Source organism: Vollenhovia emeryi, unplaced genomic scaffold, assembly GCF_000949405.1.
Source record: "Vollenhovia emeryi isolate VEMERY1.0 unplaced genomic scaffold, V.emery_V1.0 DF939225.1, whole genome shotgun sequence".
Taxonomy (NCBI): domain Eukaryota; kingdom Metazoa; phylum Arthropoda; class Insecta; order Hymenoptera; family Formicidae; genus Vollenhovia; species Vollenhovia emeryi.
The window spans coordinates 311,306-332,512 of record NW_011967141.1 but is presented as its reverse complement, the minus strand read 5'-3'; the positions used below and the strand labels follow the sequence as shown (position 1 = coordinate 332,512).

The window sequence follows — 21,207 nt, the reverse complement described above, 5'->3', positions numbered from 1 at the left end:
GTATGTACAAAAATCGAAATATATATACAGCACTTGTGTGTGTGTATGTGTATATATATGTGTACATACAAACACATAGAGTCAACGTAGCTGAAAGTAGGGGAAGGAAAGGGAGCCTTAGGGAAGTTGTTATCTGGAGTAATAGGTTCCGGTTCCTATGTCGCTTCCTGCTCTCTCCATCCGTCATCCCGCGACTCTTTCAGCCTCCTAAACCTTCTCTAGCTCCTTCGTTACACGTTACTTTTCGGCCAAAGAGGATATTATATATATATATATATATATATCGCAGCTCTTCTTTCTCGTATTTTAGTACTTCTGCATTTCTCTCGTCCGTTTTCAATCTTTCCCGATTTATACACTGAAAAAAATTTCTGGTTGAATATGGACGAATCAGATAATTCCTTTAGGATTTACCAGAATTCCTGTAATCCTACAGAAATTCTGGTAAACGAGTCATATTATTACGTACACTGAAAAAAATTTCTGGTTGAATATGGACGAATCAGATAATTCCTTTAGGATTTACCAGAATTTCTGTAGGATTACAGGAATTCTGGTAAATCCTAAAGGAATTATCTGATTCGTCCATATTCAACCAGAAATTTTTTTCAGTGTACGATAGTCGAGACGCGTGCAATAGTCCGGCAGTGCTGTAGATTTGCATTGGGTAACAATTAAGTTCTGGCAATATTCCAGCAATGTCCTCGTAATAATATGACTCGTTGAAGGAAGCCCTGGGTACCTTGGGGCGCGGGCGACTCTATAAGAAATTTTCGCGATGATTTTGAAATGTATGCCGTTATTTACGTTAGCATTTAGATTACATTGGATTATCTTGCGTAACATTTTCTCGAGGCAATCCTTTTCAATTTCCGTCCTTGCGTTTACGCGGTCGATGGGCAGTATTTTGTCTGGCGGGTGCCCGCGGCATCATCAGCGTGAATTCACGTCAAATCGTCCACGCGTCGTTCGGCATTTGGCATCAGGTACGACGTGGAAGACGATTTTGCATAATGGAACGTCAAAGAACGAAGGCGCACCGGCGCCTCTGTGCATCAGTGACGCATGATCGACCGCCTAACATGCCGTAAACACATTTTCAGAGACGGTCAGAACACGTTGCACCCGCACCATTCCGTTTATCTGCTTACAACGTCGATGCGAGGCTGCCGTATACATATTAGCATATTTTGTACAGGCGCGTGAGCGCGGGCGTTTGCAGCCTTTGTGGATTAAAGGGCATAAATGGCTTTTAATACGTAGCTCGACTGTCATCGCGACAAAAGGAACGCGCTTAGGCGTGCGCGCGCTACGGCACCAGGCCCATTCGCATTGGCGGTGTATAACGAGTAAAAATGACGCGTGTTTCACGTGGTATGACGTATCGAGGAAGCCGCTCGCAATATCACGCGTAAGGCAAGATACAACTCGCTTTCATAATGCTGCGATTAGGCAGCAAATTATCGCGATTACGGTTCCGCGTGTGCGAGGTGCCGACGTATGCAATGGGATGGCTAGATGATGGCGCTAGAGCAGATTAAACTGTAGTCTATACAGTCTATAGCCGGCCCCTGCTTCGCCCCGGCTTTGCCAGGCCTCCCTCTAAAACCGCTTTTGCCGCCAAAGCACAATATAGCGTCAGCGGCGAAGATCCCGGTATACAGCGGCGGATAATTTGCCCGGGACTCGCTACTCTACGATACCGTTCTGCTTCTGACATACGACGGTTAATACGAGTTCTGATTGGTCCTTGATTAAATCTTCCATGCTTTGACGAATACGATTTCGCTCCTAATTATCTCGTCAACAGTCACTTCGCGAAAGGAGATCTGCGAGTTTATACAGCCGAGCGTTACACAAGACGCGAATGTGTCTCCGACGGAGATAGGACCCGTATAGTTGACAGCGGTCGCTAACAGTTATACGCAGATCTTTATTAGTAACCGAACCGCGACGAGCTTTGTAAACGAATTTCCGAAGAAATTTACGTGCAGCGTAGCTGTAATTCGGTGGTGCCCCATTCGCGCTCGGGGGGGAAAAAAAAGACAGCAACCCCTTTTGGGGCCCACAATCAGTAATGGAATTATTTGGACTGCTCGTAATTCTACTCTGGGAAAAACTTTGACCGTGTTTCTTTGTAAGCAGTCTTTCAAAATGGGTTGCTAACTGCCTCTTTTCCCCCCCAGAGTACGAGGTGCTCGCGAATCTATCTGAGATTAGTTTCCATATTGACAAGCGAGTCAAAATTTTGACACTCTTTCGACAGCGGCCTTGGGCAAAAGAATTCCGCGAGGATCCAGCCGGCTCGTATTTATTCGCATTCGATCAAATATATCGAATCTCGCGTTCGATCAGACTCAAATGTGTTCGCAGTGGTCGGTCAACGGGAAATATTATGTCCATTAGATGGCAAGAGAGAAGGGGAATGGATTCTGCCGAGTGTTGCGCGCAATATTGGCACCGGCCAAGCTCGACTCGATGCCGATGACACGTGAGCGATGGCCGTACACAGTTGACCATTGATTAACCACATTATTAGCTACCGCCTCTTCAGAAAATATGCGCGCGACGCACATTCCACTACCATTTCGCATTGTCAGATATGAATTTACGTGCTATACACACACGAATACGCATAATTCTTCGCGCGACTAATCACGCGGCTAATGAATCAGCTCGGGGCAACGGCACGTATTATTCCGAAGGACAAGTAATATTTTATTTCCTTCTTGGCCTGGTACACCTGGCTTGAGTATTTCTAAAATTACCGATGAAAGCACTGTTTTCGAAACCTGATAGTCGCCCGTGATATTTGTACGTCTTGAACGTGATATATTTCTGGAGGAGGTATCTAATTTTGACGTATGCCCATACAGTATACAAATGTTGAATCAACATCTCAGAAACGTACACTGAAAAAAATTTCTGGTTGAATATGGACGAATCAGATAATTCCTTTAGGATTTACCAGAATTTCTGTAGGATTACAGAAATTCTGGTAAATCCTAAAGGAATTCTGGTAAATCCTAAAGGAATTATCTGATTCGTCCATATTCAACCAGAAATTTTTTTCAGTGTACCATTACAACATTGCAATATTGCGCCAATGTTACGAAATGCAGATTCAGCGTTGAAAAGATATTGCAAAAACGTCTAATGTCCGCTGAATTGTAATGTCTTGTAAACAATTCAACATTCGGACAACATTGTTAAATTATATTGAGTTAACATTGGTCGCGTTTAGCAGAATATTTTTTACAGCTGTTGGAAGTGCTGACATTGAGTTGTTCCACTAAAATAATAATCCAATCTTAGCTCAGCAACGTTTCTTTAACATTATTTGTGCTGTATGGGACGACCGCGCTTGGACATTGTGCAAGTTACCTCTTATCTCTGAACTCTAAATAGATTTATAAGACGGGATAAAGATTTCGTATTCGGAGCGTTTGACATTTCCACCGCTCGTTTTGTCACGTAGAATCAACAGATGCATTAATTTGGAACCGTTGCCTATTTACAAGGCCCAAGTTCACGCTCCATCAGCCGACATCGACATCGGGCGCCGGCGAGCCGTGGACGGCGTGAAGCATACGCACTCAATTACGCGTGAAACCGTGCGTGGGCTGTGCCACATGCGCGCTGTCACGGCCTCGAATTAGTTATGACTCGTCAACCCGCTGTCAGTCGGCAGTTTTGGGAAACTGTAACCGTAAAGGGCTTCCGCCGTCAGTTTCGATCACAGTGTTTTGCGCGAGATCGTTCATTAGCAATGTCCGCTTCCATCGCCCCCGGTCCATAAATTTCGCGTCTTTTGTTTAAAGCCTCCGGTACAAGCGACGAATTACGTTCTTGTCAAAAAGAATATTTCAGTCACTCTCTCTCTCTCTCTCTGCGCACACAACGTAAAATTAGTACTTTACCCCAGTCGAAGTCCTTTTAAGTGGGAGCTAAAGTAAATGTTTAGAATGAAAGATTCAAGGGAGGAGTAAAAAAATATAATGTCATCAAAGTGGGTTATTGCTGGTCTATGTAGGCGTATAGATCAGCTAAGTAGGTGTAAATTATCCTTAAAAGTGTCAAGACAGTATCAAAATTTCGACTCGGGTATCGTAAGAAAAATACCAGTGCAATTTCAATCTCGAAAGATTACTGGAACATAGATCCCAGCCGCTCTTTGTCGTATCCGGAATTTGAACGTTTTTATAAAAATCAAGGGGGAAGGAAAATGGGGATATGATCGGGGGTTAGATGGTTCTCCGGCAAGATACCGCGTTAAAGGCTTACCTACGCGGTGAGGTAATGTTCGACTAGTATGCATTTAAACGAGTGCATTATCCGATGTTAACGATCCTTCCGGTACCGGCCAATATGTAACTGATTCACGCGCATCCTATTATTCCTATTGTTAACAAAGTCTGGTTGGATCCCGAAGTTACCTCGATTGCTTAGTTTAGAGTAACGTACATCGTCGTTTAGCGAATAAAATTCGAGGCGACGATATGAGGTTCAAAAAGAGAGAGAGAGAGAGAGAAAATCAGGATTAGAATCGTTATTTATTGAACGTTCTGAGACTTAAGTTCTCTAAGTAGTGACAATGTAACGGATTATGACAATGTATCTTAACTAGTGTACAGCAAGATTAACAGAAAACAATAATTACAGAAATATATAATTTGAGAAAGATCAGTGAGAAAAGCAAAATTAAGATAGCGATACATAACATGACACAATACTCGAGTCGAAATTTTGACCCCATGTTGAACCTTTAATTCTATTATATAATAGGAGCGAAGACAGTAAAAGAGATCGAACTGCAAGTACAAAATTTACTCCTACTTTAAAACCAATAGTATCGGAAATTTCTACTTTTGCCAATTTAGCATTAAAGCAGGTCCTTTTAAGCAGGAACTAAAGTAAATTTTTAGAATTAGAGATTCAAGGGAGGAGTAAAAAAATATAATGTCATCAAAGTAGGTTATCGCTGATCTAAGTAGGTGTAAGTTATCCTGAAAAGTGTAGCAAAGTAGTAGCAAAATTTCGACTCGGGGTGGAAGATATCTTTTCTTTACAATCAATTCCCGGACACTTATTTACTCTTCTTTATAAACGAGAGGCAAAGGATAAGATTTGACTGAGGACAGCAACAGACATTTTATTCGTGGCTTTCTCACCGAGGTGCCTGACGTTGTGGATGAGAGAAACGAAGGGATTTTTCACGGCGATAAATCGAACCGAGATTTATCGAAGGGTCGATAGACGTGAATAAAGACGATAATTTGTAGGCAGCATTTGTATATTTGTAAAAATCCCAATGCAAACATTACTTTTTTGTTACAATAGCGGCATAAGTGATTTTCCTTTTCTTCGCGAGACAATCGGCCGCCCTGCTCTCTTAAGAAGTAATTTCTCACGTTGTCGGGCCACCCCCGTGAGCGCTGTCAGACCACGTCTCTTGGTCGATTTGTACTTCTGTATCTTGGCCGTGTTGCGTACGTCCCCCGGATACGAGCGACGTGAGCCCCGCTCATTAGCATTCCCGCGGCGTTGTTTTCTTTCCATGTTCCGTCGCGTTGTGTCCGATCGAGAAACTAATTATCTAACGTCGCGCCCTTAGTCTCGGGACCATCCATCCTCGCTGGTCGCGCGCCTGGGGCGCCTTCATCTACCACTGCCACGACGATCTCCCACGTAATATACGCGCGCACGTCTACTCCTTTCCGACTTACGGGAGAGCATTTTTCGAAAATCGACCAAATGGAATCTGACTGGAGCCAATACACCGGCTCGACCACGCGACCACGTGCGCCAGCGATAACAAAGGGCGATGATCGGAGGGTGACTAAGAGGACGAATGCTTTCCTTTGTTTCTCGCGATCATATTAAGCACTCCTTTGTCACTTCTGCATCATTTCCCCCACGAGTGCTTGTGTCGTTACTATCCATTAGGAAACACCCTGGCAAATATATTGTGTACATATGCATTTCCGTTTGCATCCCCGTCGCGTTTCCGCAGATATTTTAACACGCGGCAATGCTTCACTCGTTAAGTAAGATTGAACGTTTAGCGTTTTTAGAACATAACGGCCGTACGTTGTAAATTTACGCAGAACGAATCTCACGCAACTCCGCTATCGGAGTTTTAATTGCGTGGAAACTATCCGATATTGATAGGGACACGCGCTCGCATCCGTTCGATAACATCGATTACCCTTTTGACACTTTTCAATTCGAAACACTGTATTATTGTACTTTGTAAACGCCATTTTATAATATTGTTGTCATCAACTCATGCTAGACACTTCTGCTTGTTTGTTTTTAGGGATGGAGGCGCTTATGTCGGAATTTTTCAATGACACAACCACTGCGTTTTACATAATCTTGATAGTGTGGCTTGCCGATCAATACGATGCTATCTGCTGTCACACGGCTCTTACGAAAAGACACTGGCTAAGGTATGTGACTGTGATTAATTTTGCCAATATCGAATAAGTCTCTCTCATATCTTGTGCTCCGGTTATCGCGAGTAGTAGAAGGTTTGCCAAGAGTACAAGAGAAAATCTAAAAGAGTGCTTCCGGTAGAAGACAAGATGATCGGGAGGGCATTTAATTAAAAAGGATTAAGTTGTACTAAGTAGAGTGAGCTTTGCGTGTCGGATATGTTAGCTAACCTGCTAGCGAGCAACCTTTTTCGCTTTAATCCAATAGCATTGGCTAAAACCTGCTACGACTTGTTCCGGTACGGACTTGTTTCCAAACTATTTCAAAGATCTCGAGGGAATTGAATCCTTCTTACAATTGTGATCCCGAGTCGAAGTTTTGGTACCATTTTGACACTTTTAAGGATACCTACTTAGCTGATCTGTACACCTACATAGATCAGCGATAACCTACTTTGATGACTTAATATTTTTTTACTCCTCCCTTGAAGCTTTAATTCTAAAAAATTACTTTAGCTCCTACTTAAAAGGACCTGCTTTACTGCTAAATTGGCAAAAGTAGAAATTTCCGACACTATCGGTTTTAAAGTAGGAGTAAACTTTGTACTTGCAGTTCGACCTCTGTTATTGTTTTAGGTCCTACTATATAATAGAATTAAAAGTTCAACGTAGAACCAAAATTTCGACTCGGGATATACGCATATTTGATTGTAATATGTACATACGCTCGTATAGACTTCTACAGAAAATTGATTATAACGTTCATAATCCCTTGGTTGCTTTTCCCGATCCTCGCGCGATCCCGTAAACGGGATCTAATGAAAGCTTATTAACGATTAACAATTCCCCGAATACGTACGAATGTATTTTATATCTGATTATTGATGTATTCTGGCGATGCGATTAACCGTCGAATTCGATCAATCGGATTTGTACGTCCTTTCTGTGTGGGGCTGCCCGTTGATCTGTGGTTATAAACGTACGACGATCGATGTACATTCCGCAAACATCGAACAGCAATTCGCTGATTCAACAATCTAGTTGATCCTACGCAGAGACGTCAAAGCGAGGTTGAGCTGAGAACTTCACAATAGAGATCGGGCTTTACGCTCGGTATAGCTTAGATCTCCCAGAAGGACTATACCGCGAGGCAATTTCCCTGGACGAACGAAGGGTTAGACCGGGACATTAGAGACATTAGGTGACGATTAAACAAAGCCGTCACCGACGACAAACTTACACCGGTCCAGGAATCCTGTACTTCCACTCGGACGTAAACTCCTACGATACGGATTATTATTATCAGCCCGCTTTCACGGAGCTACCTTGAATCCTTTTAAGGATCTCAAGTACAAGACGTATGCGAAACGCCAACTCTTTGCCCGCGCCTACATGAAAATGATGCGATTTATTTTAAATATTTAGCATTTCAAAGAGAGTTCTGTTTAAAACGAAAAAAGAACAAGGTGTCGCATCTTTACATCGGAAAACGTTTCGGAAAATTCTACTTCGCGAGACGAGAAATTTACGCTTGATCTATTTTCGATTTGTATTCGGGCTTGGTGAGAATCGGTGGAACCTGGATGTGCAGTCGGACTGGAGATTGGAAACGGATCATTAGAACTGGCATTAGCAACAATTAAATAGATCTGACGCCGGTAATAGTATTCGAGTCTCCGAACAGCCCAAGTACGCGCCGCGCGTCCTGCTCCGTAGTCTTCTAATACGGGATTTACACTGAGGTCTAATTAGAATCAATTCTAATCGCGTGAGCGAAGCTGTGTCTCGGGCAGGAGTAATCGAGATCGTTATCGAGGGCGACGCGTGTCTGCAAGACAAATCGAATTGTCTCGTGAAACGTGTTGTCACTCACGTAACGAAACGATCATTATGTTACTTTGTGCGATATATTGTTCATAAAGGATTGGTAAAAGAAGCAACTGGCTCGATCGTGAGCGGCGGCTATGCCGACAGCAATAATCCAGAACGTTAACAGGATTGAAAACTTTGGTATCGTCAGTTGTGTTGCACAGCGAGAGTTTCTATAATGCATCTTGGCTAATACTCAAACGCAATATTATAAACTAAAGAAATTGTCAGTGTAGGAAAATTGATAACCGACACAACTGGCAATGTTAATTAGAGGCGATTTATTGCGAAAGAATATCATCTCAGCCAGGGTCTAGACCTGGACTTCCCTACACCCTGGGCGGGCGTCTCGCCAATTCGATCACCGAGGCTATAAAGAAATTAACGTTATGCGAAATAAAACTTACGCAATACCAAACACCAACATATCTCGTAGGAATTCAGGTGAGCCATCTTTCGATATTGAGCATCTCGCGCCGCCAGATTGGAATTTCTGTGACAACTCGCGTCTCTGTGAGCCAACTAATGCTATACCGTCTCCGCGTTTGAAGTATTTGCGTAATTGCGTCGCGCACTTGCCGTATACGGGCGATTCACGGATTAGGCGCAAGTTACGCTAAATGTGCATTAGGACGCCAATGAATACTATCCGTCGACTGTTTTCACGGGTCATCCGCTTTTAATTAGAAATCCGCCTGCGAACGGTTCGCCGGATAGCCCGTATTTAGTTCCTATTACGACTCTGTCGCTGTTCATAAACTGAAATCTCCGCGCAGAGACGACGGGGGAAGAATTGCGTTGAGCGGAAAAGCTGGAAAACAATCCTCGCATGAGAATCTTTCATAGAAATACGTATCGAATGCAGATATTTCGGGTTCAGGCTGGCAGCTGAAGCTTGCCGTTCCATGTAGATTTTGATGAAAGTCTAGATGGAACATACATTTACATATGAACATTTTTGCTTATAATGACCGATGCTATCACCTCCAGAATATTGACCTTTCCTCCTGGAACACCCTGTATATCGCGGACAACTTGGTAAGCTTGACCTTTTTGTGCCGATGTCACTCTTATGGGTTAAAATAAAACTGAAGTAAAGTCAGCATACGAGCGGAGAAGTCATGTACCGTACGCGATGTGGCGGCTAAGATATTGCTAAGGGCGAGTAGTGCTGAGAAAGTTCAATGATTGTGTCCCCTGATATGGATATGCGAATCTGGTCTAGGTGTTTCTTATTCGGCTGCAGTAATATACGGAATAATGTCATTTAATTGACTTTTGCCGGACAGTCGCGTCTTATTTTCTTCCATTTTGCTGAAAGATTCGTTGCGAGACGCTGGACGTTCCAATTGTTTATTAAATGTTTACGGGTTATCGCTTTGAAAGTTCGTGGCGGAAATGCAATTGAACAATTGGCTCCATACGATCGGCATTAAAACCTCAACCCCGTGGTAAGAGTTTCATCCATTTGTTCGACGGAGGTTTGCTGTACCACACATGCTGCGAGGCCGCGCGAGATTCGTCCACGAAAACAATTAGAAAAGTGCTTTATCGAAAAGCTTCGCTGCAGTTCGCTTGGACGGTCTCGCATCCATCGTTATCGTTCTCAAGTTAATTGTACATAATACCAGTGTTTCATTCATAAAGAATGAATAAAGCACAAATTGCACGCGATGAAATTGCAAGACAGCATGCACTTGATCTTATTATGGATTGAACAACGGAATTATAAGTAACAATTCTGTTAAGTTGCTTTGCAGTGTTGTGTAACATTTCGATCGTGCATGACTTCCGTTATACGAGATCTGTTAATAAAAGACCCTCGATTTTGATTGAAATACAACAATAATCATCTCGCGATGACAAACTCGGCGGACCGAGGTCTCTGTGATTTTAGATTATTTGTTCATACGCGCATACACGGCGACACTTCTATTGCTCGGTACACTTTTGAAAGATTATTCTTGATATTGATACAAGTTGTTGCGTCGTGTTTTGGTTTATGATTTCTGTATCTCTTGTTAAATATTCTTTTTTTTTTAGATCGAGTTTATTTCGAGAAATGAACAACAGTGCACGGTTAGGGGAATAGAAAAGTTGTTGCGCTTTGTGGATTTTTGTACTTTGCTGAGAAACGTTGCACAGGGCATGACGAGTGCGCATTATTATGATAAAATTGCCAATCATCTGACTCGACTCCTCACTTTTCTGCTCGTTTGCGGCGCATTACGTCACGCGACGGTAGAGCATGATGAGTGGGATTTATTTCATGAGAGATATAATTTTTTCCCAAGTGCATGGCGATGCAGCCAAGAATTTATAAGCGACCACTGTGACGTCCGAAGACGGAGATGGTGTTAGGTGCCCGGTAGTTGAAAAGAATGTATTTTTAATTTAACTCAAGCAGAGCTTCTCGCTAGTCTCTCTTTAGTCTTTTTCCTATTATCTTTCGCCAAAGCAAGTTCCTCAGCCGTTTTCTCTTCTCACTTGTTTTTTTCGTAGAAATATAACGGTTTTCATTGTGCTTGCGCTTATCAAAAAACGCGACAATATTAAGTTACAGCGTTGGGTTTGAATATTTTACTGCTACAAATTTCGAATACATACTGCAAATAGATGTAATTGCAAAAAGACCAAAGAAAATTAATTTCACGTAAAGTTGCTCAAGTGAATTGTGGATAAGAAAAGTCAGACGATCCTTCACAAAGGATTGAAGTGAATGGATCGTTGAATATGATGGATGCCGGGGTATGTGCACTCTTGCGTTCTTAATCGCCGATTAAGTACGATTAATATCGTTGAAAATTCTTCTGTGAATTCGCGTAACGGGGTTACGGATAAATTTTTATAAACAGAAATTCCTCGGCGAATAAATCCGGGGAATGAGCAGGTGTAAAGTGTGATTTTGTATCAAAGTTAAGTTTGCACTTGCGAATTGGTATTGTGGAACGTTTCTCTCAAGAAAATCGCTCTCGGTGCAGCATTTGCTCCATTCGGCAGCGGTCTATCCCTCTATCCGCGATTATTTCACCTCCTTGATGGAATTAGGATGTGTCCATTTTGCGGGAGTACGGCGGCAGTGCGGCCAGAGATAGGGAAAAGAGTGAAATGTTTCGCGATACGTGAAAGCATGGGAGTAGAACCAAGATGGAACTTGCTCTTTAGATCCGTAAAGCGGACCGGGATCTTTCACGGTTTTCGTTTCGATTCGTGCGCCGCACGTTCGGTTCCATTTGAACTTGGGTGCAGAGAAATATCTTCCGCTGCCATTCCGTCGCGTTCCAGCTCGTGGACATATCTAAAAGGACGTGGAGTGTCCACGGGCGGAATACATTGTCGAACGATCATTTTGAACGTGATAAACAATTGTATAGAAAATGAGATAGAGAGTAGGGAATGAGCGAGAAGATTTTTTTCCTGCTATTCAATGGGAGATCGAGCGGGACGGGGACGACTCTGGGCGGAAACGAGACAGCGAAAGGACGCGAAGGGACGACGCGTATAAATTTCTATACCTTCCACGCTCCGCAGAAGGGCTTATATTCGCGCCCCGCAGGCGTCGGCGACGACGCCACGCGTCGATCGACGGCGCGGCGCGACGCGAGCGGAGCGTCGAGTGCTTACAATCAGCTGGGCTTGTCCGCAAATAACACCGGAGGATGATTATGATTGAATAAGGTCCGTAATTGAGGCTATTGAGCAATTATATAAATAACACACGACCCGGTACACACGCGCTCACGCTCGGATGTAGGCACTCGTAAACACATAGCACGAGTGGCGGCGCGGCTGCGTGGGGTGTTATTTCAACGTTATGGGCGAAGGGTGGATGGTCGGGTGGCTCCGCCGTCGACCGGGAGCGCCCCGACGAGTTGGGTGGAAAATTACAGTGCAAACATTACGTATACCTATATACCGTGGCGTGAGGCCATGGTACATCGCGCCATGGTTCGTCGGTGTACCAAGCCCCGCGTTAGGCGGGGCCGATCATCTCCAATTGCTCGCGCTTGCAAAATCTTGGTCGCATCACCAAATTATATCGCGCTGGGGATGGAAATCGATGAAAAGAGTATAGTGTCCTCCACCAACATTTATTGCCACGTATTTCGCCACTGACGATCGGATTGCCGGCTCGAATTTGTCTACGATCAAGAATTTATTTCATGAGCGAATAGAATTTATTGCCGGAATGTATGAGGCTTTTTACACGCCGTACTTTAATACATAATCAATTATGTACACCGTCTACTTTGTCGTAAATAAAATTGAATTTACAAGAGCCGCTTTTTGATATCGATTTCTGTATAGGCTGGTTAGACTTTGTTCCAACAGATTTTCTCTCCATAGTAAGTAGAGCCGTGTCGTTTCGCGCATATAATTCTTTCGGAAACACAACTTCGTTACGTTCGCGACGAGATTCTGCACGCTCTTAATATTTCGTAGAAAATGAAACGAAACGAGCATAGGAAAATATTTTCCTGGAACACCCACAATCGGTCTCTGTCCCAGGGTTCTTTTAGCTTCTACTTTTAATCCCGCGAGCAATCTTAGGCCGCTCCTCTATTTTACGAGTACACCCCGTTGCGGCAACTGAATTTCAACAGTGAAACCTTAAGCCACGTCTTTTTATTCGACTGCGTGGAAACGCCCGTCCGAGGAACGATAATTAGTTTTTCTATTCTATCGATATTTACTTTCTGAAGGTGGACCACTGTAGAGGTAAGAAAGAAAGGCAGAGGTGAGAAAAAAAGAAGACTGGACGCGCGAAGCTCGATATCCTGGGAGTTGGCGTTTTAATCAGGGTGTCCCGTTCGTCTCGGATATCTCGAACATACAGCGAGAGAGAGAGAGAGAGGGGAGGATGGGACGGAGAGGATGGTCGAAGGGTGGTAAAAAGGGGGCGTCAGACAGGCGCCAGGCGAACGGTACAGGCGGTCGACTCCCTGACGGCCGCTTGATGGAACCGAGAACTGACTTTATTTTCCGCGGACCGTCTTCTCATCCTCTCATTCCCTCGACGGTACGCGATCGGTCGCCACTTTTGTCCTCGCGACGGGGTGCCGAAATACTATACAGTACGATCTCTCCATGGGGGCTCCTCCTGCCCGTATATATGGATTTACTTCATACCTGCATGTATATGGGTTTGCATTTACGTTCGAAGGAATATACTAGATGTCTAAAAAAAACAAGAAAGCCGAGTCGTGAATCAGCTATTGTTAAATCGGTCAAGTGATTTGCGACTATTATAGGGAATTGAAAACTGAGACCTTAAGACCTTTGTTTCCTTGTTTCATCTACATTGAATTATTATGCGAGAAGTTATATGAATTCTTTCGGGATAAATCAATTTCTCGTGTACGAGCTCGACAATATACATAAGTTAACAACTGGAATCAACATTCGCAATTCTGTCTTACAAAACTATGTCGTGTATGAATAATAACGTATTTTTAAGACAAAAACGTTAGCTGGTATATTAATGCGAAATTGTCGTAAGCTCACAATGTTACAAATTTCAAGTTTAAAAAATTTTGTTTAATCTTTGATCGAAATTATGCTTTGTATATTTTGCAAATGAAAACTTCGTCAAAGAATATTTTGCACTTTTGTTAATTACTATTTATTAAATTATTTAGCTTTTGAAAGTGTACGTGCGTAAGCCTGTTAAAAAAATCTATCTTTTTATATTATTTATTTATTAATAACGCATTTGAAATATTTTATATATTTTGAAAATATGTTTTCTGCCGTTAATGGTTGGCAAAACGCGCTGAAAGAAACAATTATGTTACAACTCGTGATTAATATCGTTTAACGGCACTGTACGTTTTACGGTATTCCGTCCAAAATGAAAAGTCGGGATGGTATTTGCCACGTGACAAGGTGCATGATTAATCGCAAACAGCGGATAGAAAATTAGTCCTCGTGAGATAATTAACCAGTATAATTAATCGTCTTGACTCCCAACCACACAGTTTGGAATACTAAACAGACTGTCATCCGTGTCCAGAAAAATGCGCCTTTCGGCTTAAGGCACATTATCTTTCTTCTTTGGCCATTATTACTTCAAACTAATATACGTATTTTCGAGAGTTGTCTTATTTAGATTTGAAATCGTGCTTTAACATTTCTTCAACAGAGTTTTTAAGTACGTAAAAGATAACAATTTCATGAAATGATAATAACATATGGCACTTGTTCTTTCTACTATTACTATTACGACGCTAGCTTCCTTAAAATTTATTAGCAGTATACAGATATCTACAGGGTGTCGCATTTTAAACGATCCACGCAAATATCTCCAAAAATATGAAAGATACGGAAAAACGTTTCTAACAAAGTCGTTTGGTTTGTAGGGAGACAAAAGGTGGCGCCATAACTTTTGTTTGAAACGTTTTTCCGTATCTTTCATATTTTTGGAGATATTTGCGTGAATTATTTAAAATGAGACACCCTGTACATATATTGTTAATAAACTAAATACGGTAGGATTCGCGAAGCACTCGTTGGGATTATTTAGAATTTTTTTAACGGAGGGATAAGCAGGGAAAGTTCCAATTATGAAACGTCGGAATCTTTGATGCCTTTCGTCTCACGTTCGTGTTTCATGCCGGATTGATCGATAACATGCGAATATGAAAGGAAATGCACGGAATAAGTGGACGGGTACACTTGTTCATCATCGAGACGGACTAATCATATTTTGATACGAGATAGGGTTAATCGATAGAGCGATTTGACGGTAACAGTGGGTGTTGCTTTCGCGTTTCAATCTGCTAGAACTACAGGGAAAAGAAACATCAATCTTGAGTCGAAACACCCTTCGGCAATCGGTAGGTATGTTCTAATAAGTTGGCCATTTCGCAGCTGATCGTTTCTACACGTGAATAGTTCATTTTCCTCATTTAGTTAGAAATGTAATAAAACTACACCCTCAGAAGGGATTTCTGTAATTGAGGAAAAAAGAACAAAAACAAACAAAAAAAACAAAGGGAAATAGTATTCCCTTTTACCGTATCTAATCATCGCTCCATATCTTATTCCTTATTTCTTTATTGTTTTCACCTAATTTCTTAAACCAGTGTGATGTACTGCATTCCTCTGTGTAATGCTCAAGGCTATCCTATCCCGTATTACAAAAGACGCATATTGTTTCTTTTTCTTCTAGCCGGTATTTATTATATCCGAAAGAAATGATATGTGACTTTAATAATTTGTTGCACAAGTTCTCGGGTATCCTGAAAAGATGGGACGAAAGAAATTAGCAGAAAAACAGGCTGAGATATATTCCGCTATAGAGCGAAACGAAGAACAAAGAAATTTGCAATTTTGTAGCCCGAGTGAAGCGGTTGTATGCACCGAGCGCCGCGCCAGCGCGGCGGGAGACGCGCTTATAAAATTAAGAGATAATGAGAATTAACGACGATGACAGTAATCTGTGCGCGCCTCCGTGTGATCGGTCGAACGGACCGCTCTCTACGCTGCCGTAAAATGAATACAAATCTGCATCGCTTTAACTCCCAATAAAGATTACAAATAGCGCGGGTGTATATACGTTTACTGTGTGCGCGAGAAATTCTCAAGAATAAACTTCCTATTTTAGTTTATTCACTTACGCGCTTTACCGCGAGCGTCGCTTTCTTTATGTTCTTTATAAACGACTGCGTGTATCGTATTATACTTTATACAACCCGCTCAACTCCATCGGTTGCCCAAGCGTTCTGCTAACTCGTATCGCCATTCAACAGGGTAATTTTATCACTCTCGAAACTTGGGCGTACTCTTGACCGACCGCTTTAAGCACCCTCGACACTTTCTCGTGCACTTTTAAGCATCCTTTTGCCACTTGACATTGAATCTCTGATCTGACATCCTTGACTCTTTTCTCAGCTGAGTAACTTTTTTAAAAGGCACAGGAAAAGCAAACCGAATGTGCGTGTGCGTGTGTGTGTGTGCCGACAAAATATTCCGCAGAAAGTAAATCAACTCGCGTAACACTTTTGACTTCTTCTAATTTGCAAAAGATGATGCTGTTATCGTAAATGTATTCGTTCGTAGGAGAACTGATGCGATCTTTTACGTTTCGATATCGAAGAGCACAACAGTCTTAAATTTATTCAAGACGAGACATCTCAACTTCCATCTCGAAGCTAGAACGTGCCGTTATTTCAGCTATTTCAAAATTTTAATAATTTTAGTTTATGATACGCAAATTATTCTTCTCCTAATGTTTGTAATAATTGTATCTCCCGCAAGTGTGCGAAGCCTCATATGCGAGATTTAACATGTACGAGTATTTTATGGCAAAGAAGCAACAGAAAAGGAGATGCGTCATGCGAGTATTAATTCAGCGTGTCATTAAAACTGGGTTTCCCCTCCTCCCCTCTCCAGCGTATGTTTGCCAAAGGTTGGTTTTATGATGTTGTCAAAATGAAATTTCCATTCGGCATATGTAATTCAAAACGAGTTTTTGTGCAGTACATAAATGGTCATTGCTACGCGTATTTTGTCAACATTTTACGAAGCGTATTTTAGGAAAAGGACTAGTAATATCTTTCGTTTAATTAATATCATAAGACAAGGGAGAACTGTTAAATTTTCGCGGGAATTGGACGGAGATGCTACGCGATTGTGCGAGAATTCTTGGAAAATTTGTTAAAAATGTTAAACGATGAAGATTTATCGCGTTTACGTAAAACTATTGGAAGATATGGCGGAAGGAGAGAAATGTGAAAACGCCAAAAGATAATACGTGCTAATTGTCTTCTAAATATAAAAGTAACTCGTGTAGGACGCGAACTTTCGAAGTTTCGCTAGGGGATGTAAGAACGCATGGCAATTGGAGTGAAATCGAATGCCGAAATCGATAAAAAAATTGCGGCTGGTAAATAAAATGAAAGCAGACCAACCGGAAAAATATAATGCAAGCGTAAATACACGATAAATCTACCGGGAAACATTTCCCACGATATTTGTTTCACCGGTTGTGATTCCTTTCTCCCGTCGTTCCATTTGTATTTTTATCACATCTATTTTCACCTCGTCTGTTTCGCATGCCCGTCGATGCGTATTCGCCCACTACCATCGTACAACGCGCATATAGTTAGCCATTTATGTATCTCAAATTCTAGCAAATCCTCGCGAATCTGCCGCTGAACGCAAATGGCACGTGTGGACAGTTTCACATGAGATCGTACGTTTCGAGATTATAAGTTTAATTGGTATTTGCGTATGTGCGTATTTGCGTGTCTGCTACAGAACTCATTTGCGATGAATAATGCGGCGAATTTGTTTAATCCTAACACTTATTTTAGAGGGGCATACGTCCATTTCCAACGTATCTTATATAGCGAAACGCGAAATGAATTATTCTCTGGGATTATTCTTTACGTTGCTTTCACTAAATGCGTACACGATTGCAAGATTATGATTGATAAAAATACCGTTAAACTTTCACGCGCTAGGGCCATTTATTCTTTAAAGAAGGCACGGCAATTATTTGACAATTCTTTTTCCCACTTTTTAAATTTATTCTTGTATGAAACAACTTTCAAAATTGCCCATTTGCGGTGAATAATGCGTCGAATTTGTTTAATCCTAACACTTATTTTAGAGAGGCATACGTCCATTTCCAACGTATCTTGTATAGCGAAATGAATTATTCTCTGTGATTATTCTTTACGTTGCTTTCACTAAATGCGTACGCGATTGCAAAATTGTGATTGATAAGAATATGGTTAAACTTTCACGCGCTGGGACATTTATTCTTTAAAGAAGGCACGGCAATTATTTGACAATTCTTTTTCCACTCTTCAAATTTATTCTTGTATGCAATAATTTTCAGAATTGCCCATTTGCGATGAATAATGCGGCGAATTTGTTTAATCCCAACACATATTTTAGAGGGGCATACGTCCATTTCCACCCTATCTTATATAGCGAATATGAAATGAATTATTCTCTGGGATTATTCTTTACGTTGCTTTCACTAAATGCGTACACGATTGCAAGATTATGATTGATAAAAATATTGTTAAACTTTCGCGCGCTAGGACATTTATTCTTTAAAGAAGGCACAGCAATTATCTGACAATTCCGTTTTCCACTCTTTAAATTTATTCTTGTGTGCAATAACTTTCAGAATTGCCCTAAACTTTGTCATCGTATTACAACAACTCGTAATTAGTTTTACCCCTTTCGCGCATTTTAATCCTCATATAATTGTGATTCGGTAAGACCGGAATACCTTCGTCGCAGATAAATAGTAGACGGGCCACCAGAAATTCCATGCGCTTAATATCATTCGTATCGCCATTACATTTACTTTGACCTTGCGTATCACGGTCGAGCTACGGTTGTATCGTACATATTGCGTTTCCGTTGTGAGCGTACAGGCGTACCTGCACTCATTTGTGTACCTGAAATTCCAACAAATCCTCGTGAATCTGGCTCGGCGCGCAAAAGGCACGCAACGACATATTCGCTCGATCGCGGAAGTCCGTCGCGTCGCCTCGCGTCGCCTCGCGTCGCCTCGCATCCCGTCCCGTCCCGTCCCGTCCCGTCGGTTCGCGCATGGACAATTTTATTACTCGTATTGGGGGGGTTGCTGATGGTACGCGGTGGTAGTGGAGGACGCAGCGGCGTGTGCAGGCGAAACTACACTATTAAATGGTGTCCTGACGGGCGCCAGTTAGGTGCACCATGGTATAGCCCATTCTCGTCGTGTCACTCCGAATCTATTTGCATAGTAATGGCGCCGCGCGTCGCTTCCCTTCCAACCCCTTTACGTATAAATACCGCCGTGGACTGTCATAGGAAGTGCTGTCCGTCTGAAACGAAGCCTTCCTCATTCCTTCCCGCGGAAGATTTCCGAAAGCGGCCGCTTTCTCCTCGCTGGAAAACACTCCGCCGGAGTACTCATTGCATAAATTTGAGGGATCATCGTTAATCCAGTTTTTAGATTCAAGTCCCACCGCGTGTTTCGCACACACGTTTCGAATCGTCCTCGATTATTTTTCACCCTTTGGCGCATGGTGGTAGCCCGCGTTACCAACTTCTTTACTTTTTGGCCATTTAATTTCTCGCTAACGCATCTAGGTCGGGTTTTCTTGCACTTTTTGGGTATCTTGGGTATCTAGCGATAAAGTTACCACATGTCTAATCAGGGTTGGCACAACCCCAATAAATAGTAATGTTTGGGACAGCTATAAGTAGTCGAGACAACCACATGCGCCTTGTGCAGCAAACCTAGTGAACGTTGCAGCACAAAACAATGTAGATGCCCCTGCTATTTATACGGCAACATTTTAATTTTAGTTATTTTTGCCTTAGCCTTTGTCTTTCCGTGTAGTCTTCAATATTTATTGTGAAAGTTTTATAACTAAAGAAATGTATGATTAATTAACTTCAGCTTGCAGCCAAGACGTGGACTTGGTTTACAATATGTTCTTAACTCGTTAATTCTTGCATACTTATTTCCGTCCTCCCTATTTTCATCCTTGCATGTTGCGGCTAGTGTTTCTAATTGCTTTATTTACTTGCTTAGTTCACTTTTATTTGAAAGCCTAATTTTAACAGTGCTAAGTTTAGCTTTATACTGTGTTAAATTTTTAGCCTATTTGTACTTACGCTCGCACCCCCCCCCGTGTGTCCTCTGTACCTTACGCGTATCATTTTGCGCTAACGATGTTGAGATTGATGACGCATTTGTACGTATCGGTTGGTAGCATTTCGTAATACGACGTTAATTTACGGAAGATGCCCGAAACTCAAACGAGCGTATTAATAACGTTAGGAGTTGATAATATCGATGTTCCGGGAAACGCCGCCGACAGCGAATACATGTGCGAATGTGGACAAGTAGACAAGCACGCGATCGTTGCTAATTGCCTCGCGACGCGCGGCGACGGTTCGGTACAATTTCTCGATGTGAGCTGCTTATTTGCAATAATCGCTGCTCGAAACGTTATATCTCTCGTGAAACGTCATTCGTCGTTGCTAGTCTGTTAAGAGACTGACGTTCTTGGAAATATGATACCTTCGGACGTATCTAGCGTGCGATAACACGTGATTCCGAATAATGTTATCTTATCAAACAGCAATTGCAACGAGTTTTAGACGAGGTCAACGACTAGCGTCATTGTAACGCGCGAGATGCCGAGCCCCTCGAAAAGGGCGCGAGATTGTAATCGAGCGTCGTTTTCACGTTACGAAAATAAACAATGAATTCGAAATAACTGCGAATGGAAATTAGCTATCTCGGGAGATTGTCTCGGGAGATGCGTTCCAGTTATAGTTTGCGGCACTTGAGAGTTTAGGGTTGAGTCAAGCGATGGAAGTTGTGCAAACCTGACGCGACGCGCGAAGCGGGATGTTTGCGATAATTAGAATCTTATTGAAAACGGCACCGGTTTTCCTCGTGCAACAAACAGACGTCAGACTCGGTGCTCGCTGGAGCGACTAGGTGCGATCCCCAATTATTCATCGTAATCCTAATTATCTCTCTCACTTTTGATTCGTCGCGAAAATCCGCGACGTTCCGTCCGTGAGAGTGCGTCTTGGGACGAAGTTCGCAATAATTAGGGAGCTCGGAAGGAGCGAAAATGTCGAGCGAGGAAACGTAAACGGCGATCAAGGTGGCGGGGAACGATGCGCTCGTTTTTCGTTACGACAATAATGAACTATGACCGATAGCTCGTTCTCCCTATGGCGTTTCTAGGAAACCGGCTGCTTTACTCGTCCCGCGCGGGCCGATGAACGGGGAAAGAAAAAGAGAACGGGAAAAATACACAGAAAACAACCATAATGGAGGTTAATTACGGAGGGGTGATTGCGAAGATTGGGAAGATCATCGGAAATAAAGAAGAGTATCGGAAATCCTGTATTTCTCTCTCTCTCT

At 42.3% G+C, this 21,207-nt stretch overlaps 1 protein-coding gene across 8 annotated transcripts in view; it reads left to right on the top strand.

Annotated features, from left to right (window-relative positions):
• The window catches only part of LOC105560650 (membralin), a 91,447-nt gene that overhangs the window by 16,256 nt on the left and 53,984 nt on the right, over window positions 1-21,207 (top strand). For 7 of the 8 annotated variants that reach the window (XR_001008850.1, XR_001008849.1, XM_012009935.1 and 4 more), the window contains exon 10: window positions 6,320-6,452. Coding sequence is in view for 6 of the 8 variants with exons in the window: in XM_012009935.1 (XP_011865325.1) it covers window positions 6,320-6,452 (133 nt within the window). In the remaining 2 variants the exon portion in view is untranslated. Of the gene's footprint in view, window positions 1-6,319; window positions 6,453-16,367; window positions 16,667-21,207 lie in introns of those variants that run through there. The other variant, XM_012009939.1, reaches the window with a different exon arrangement.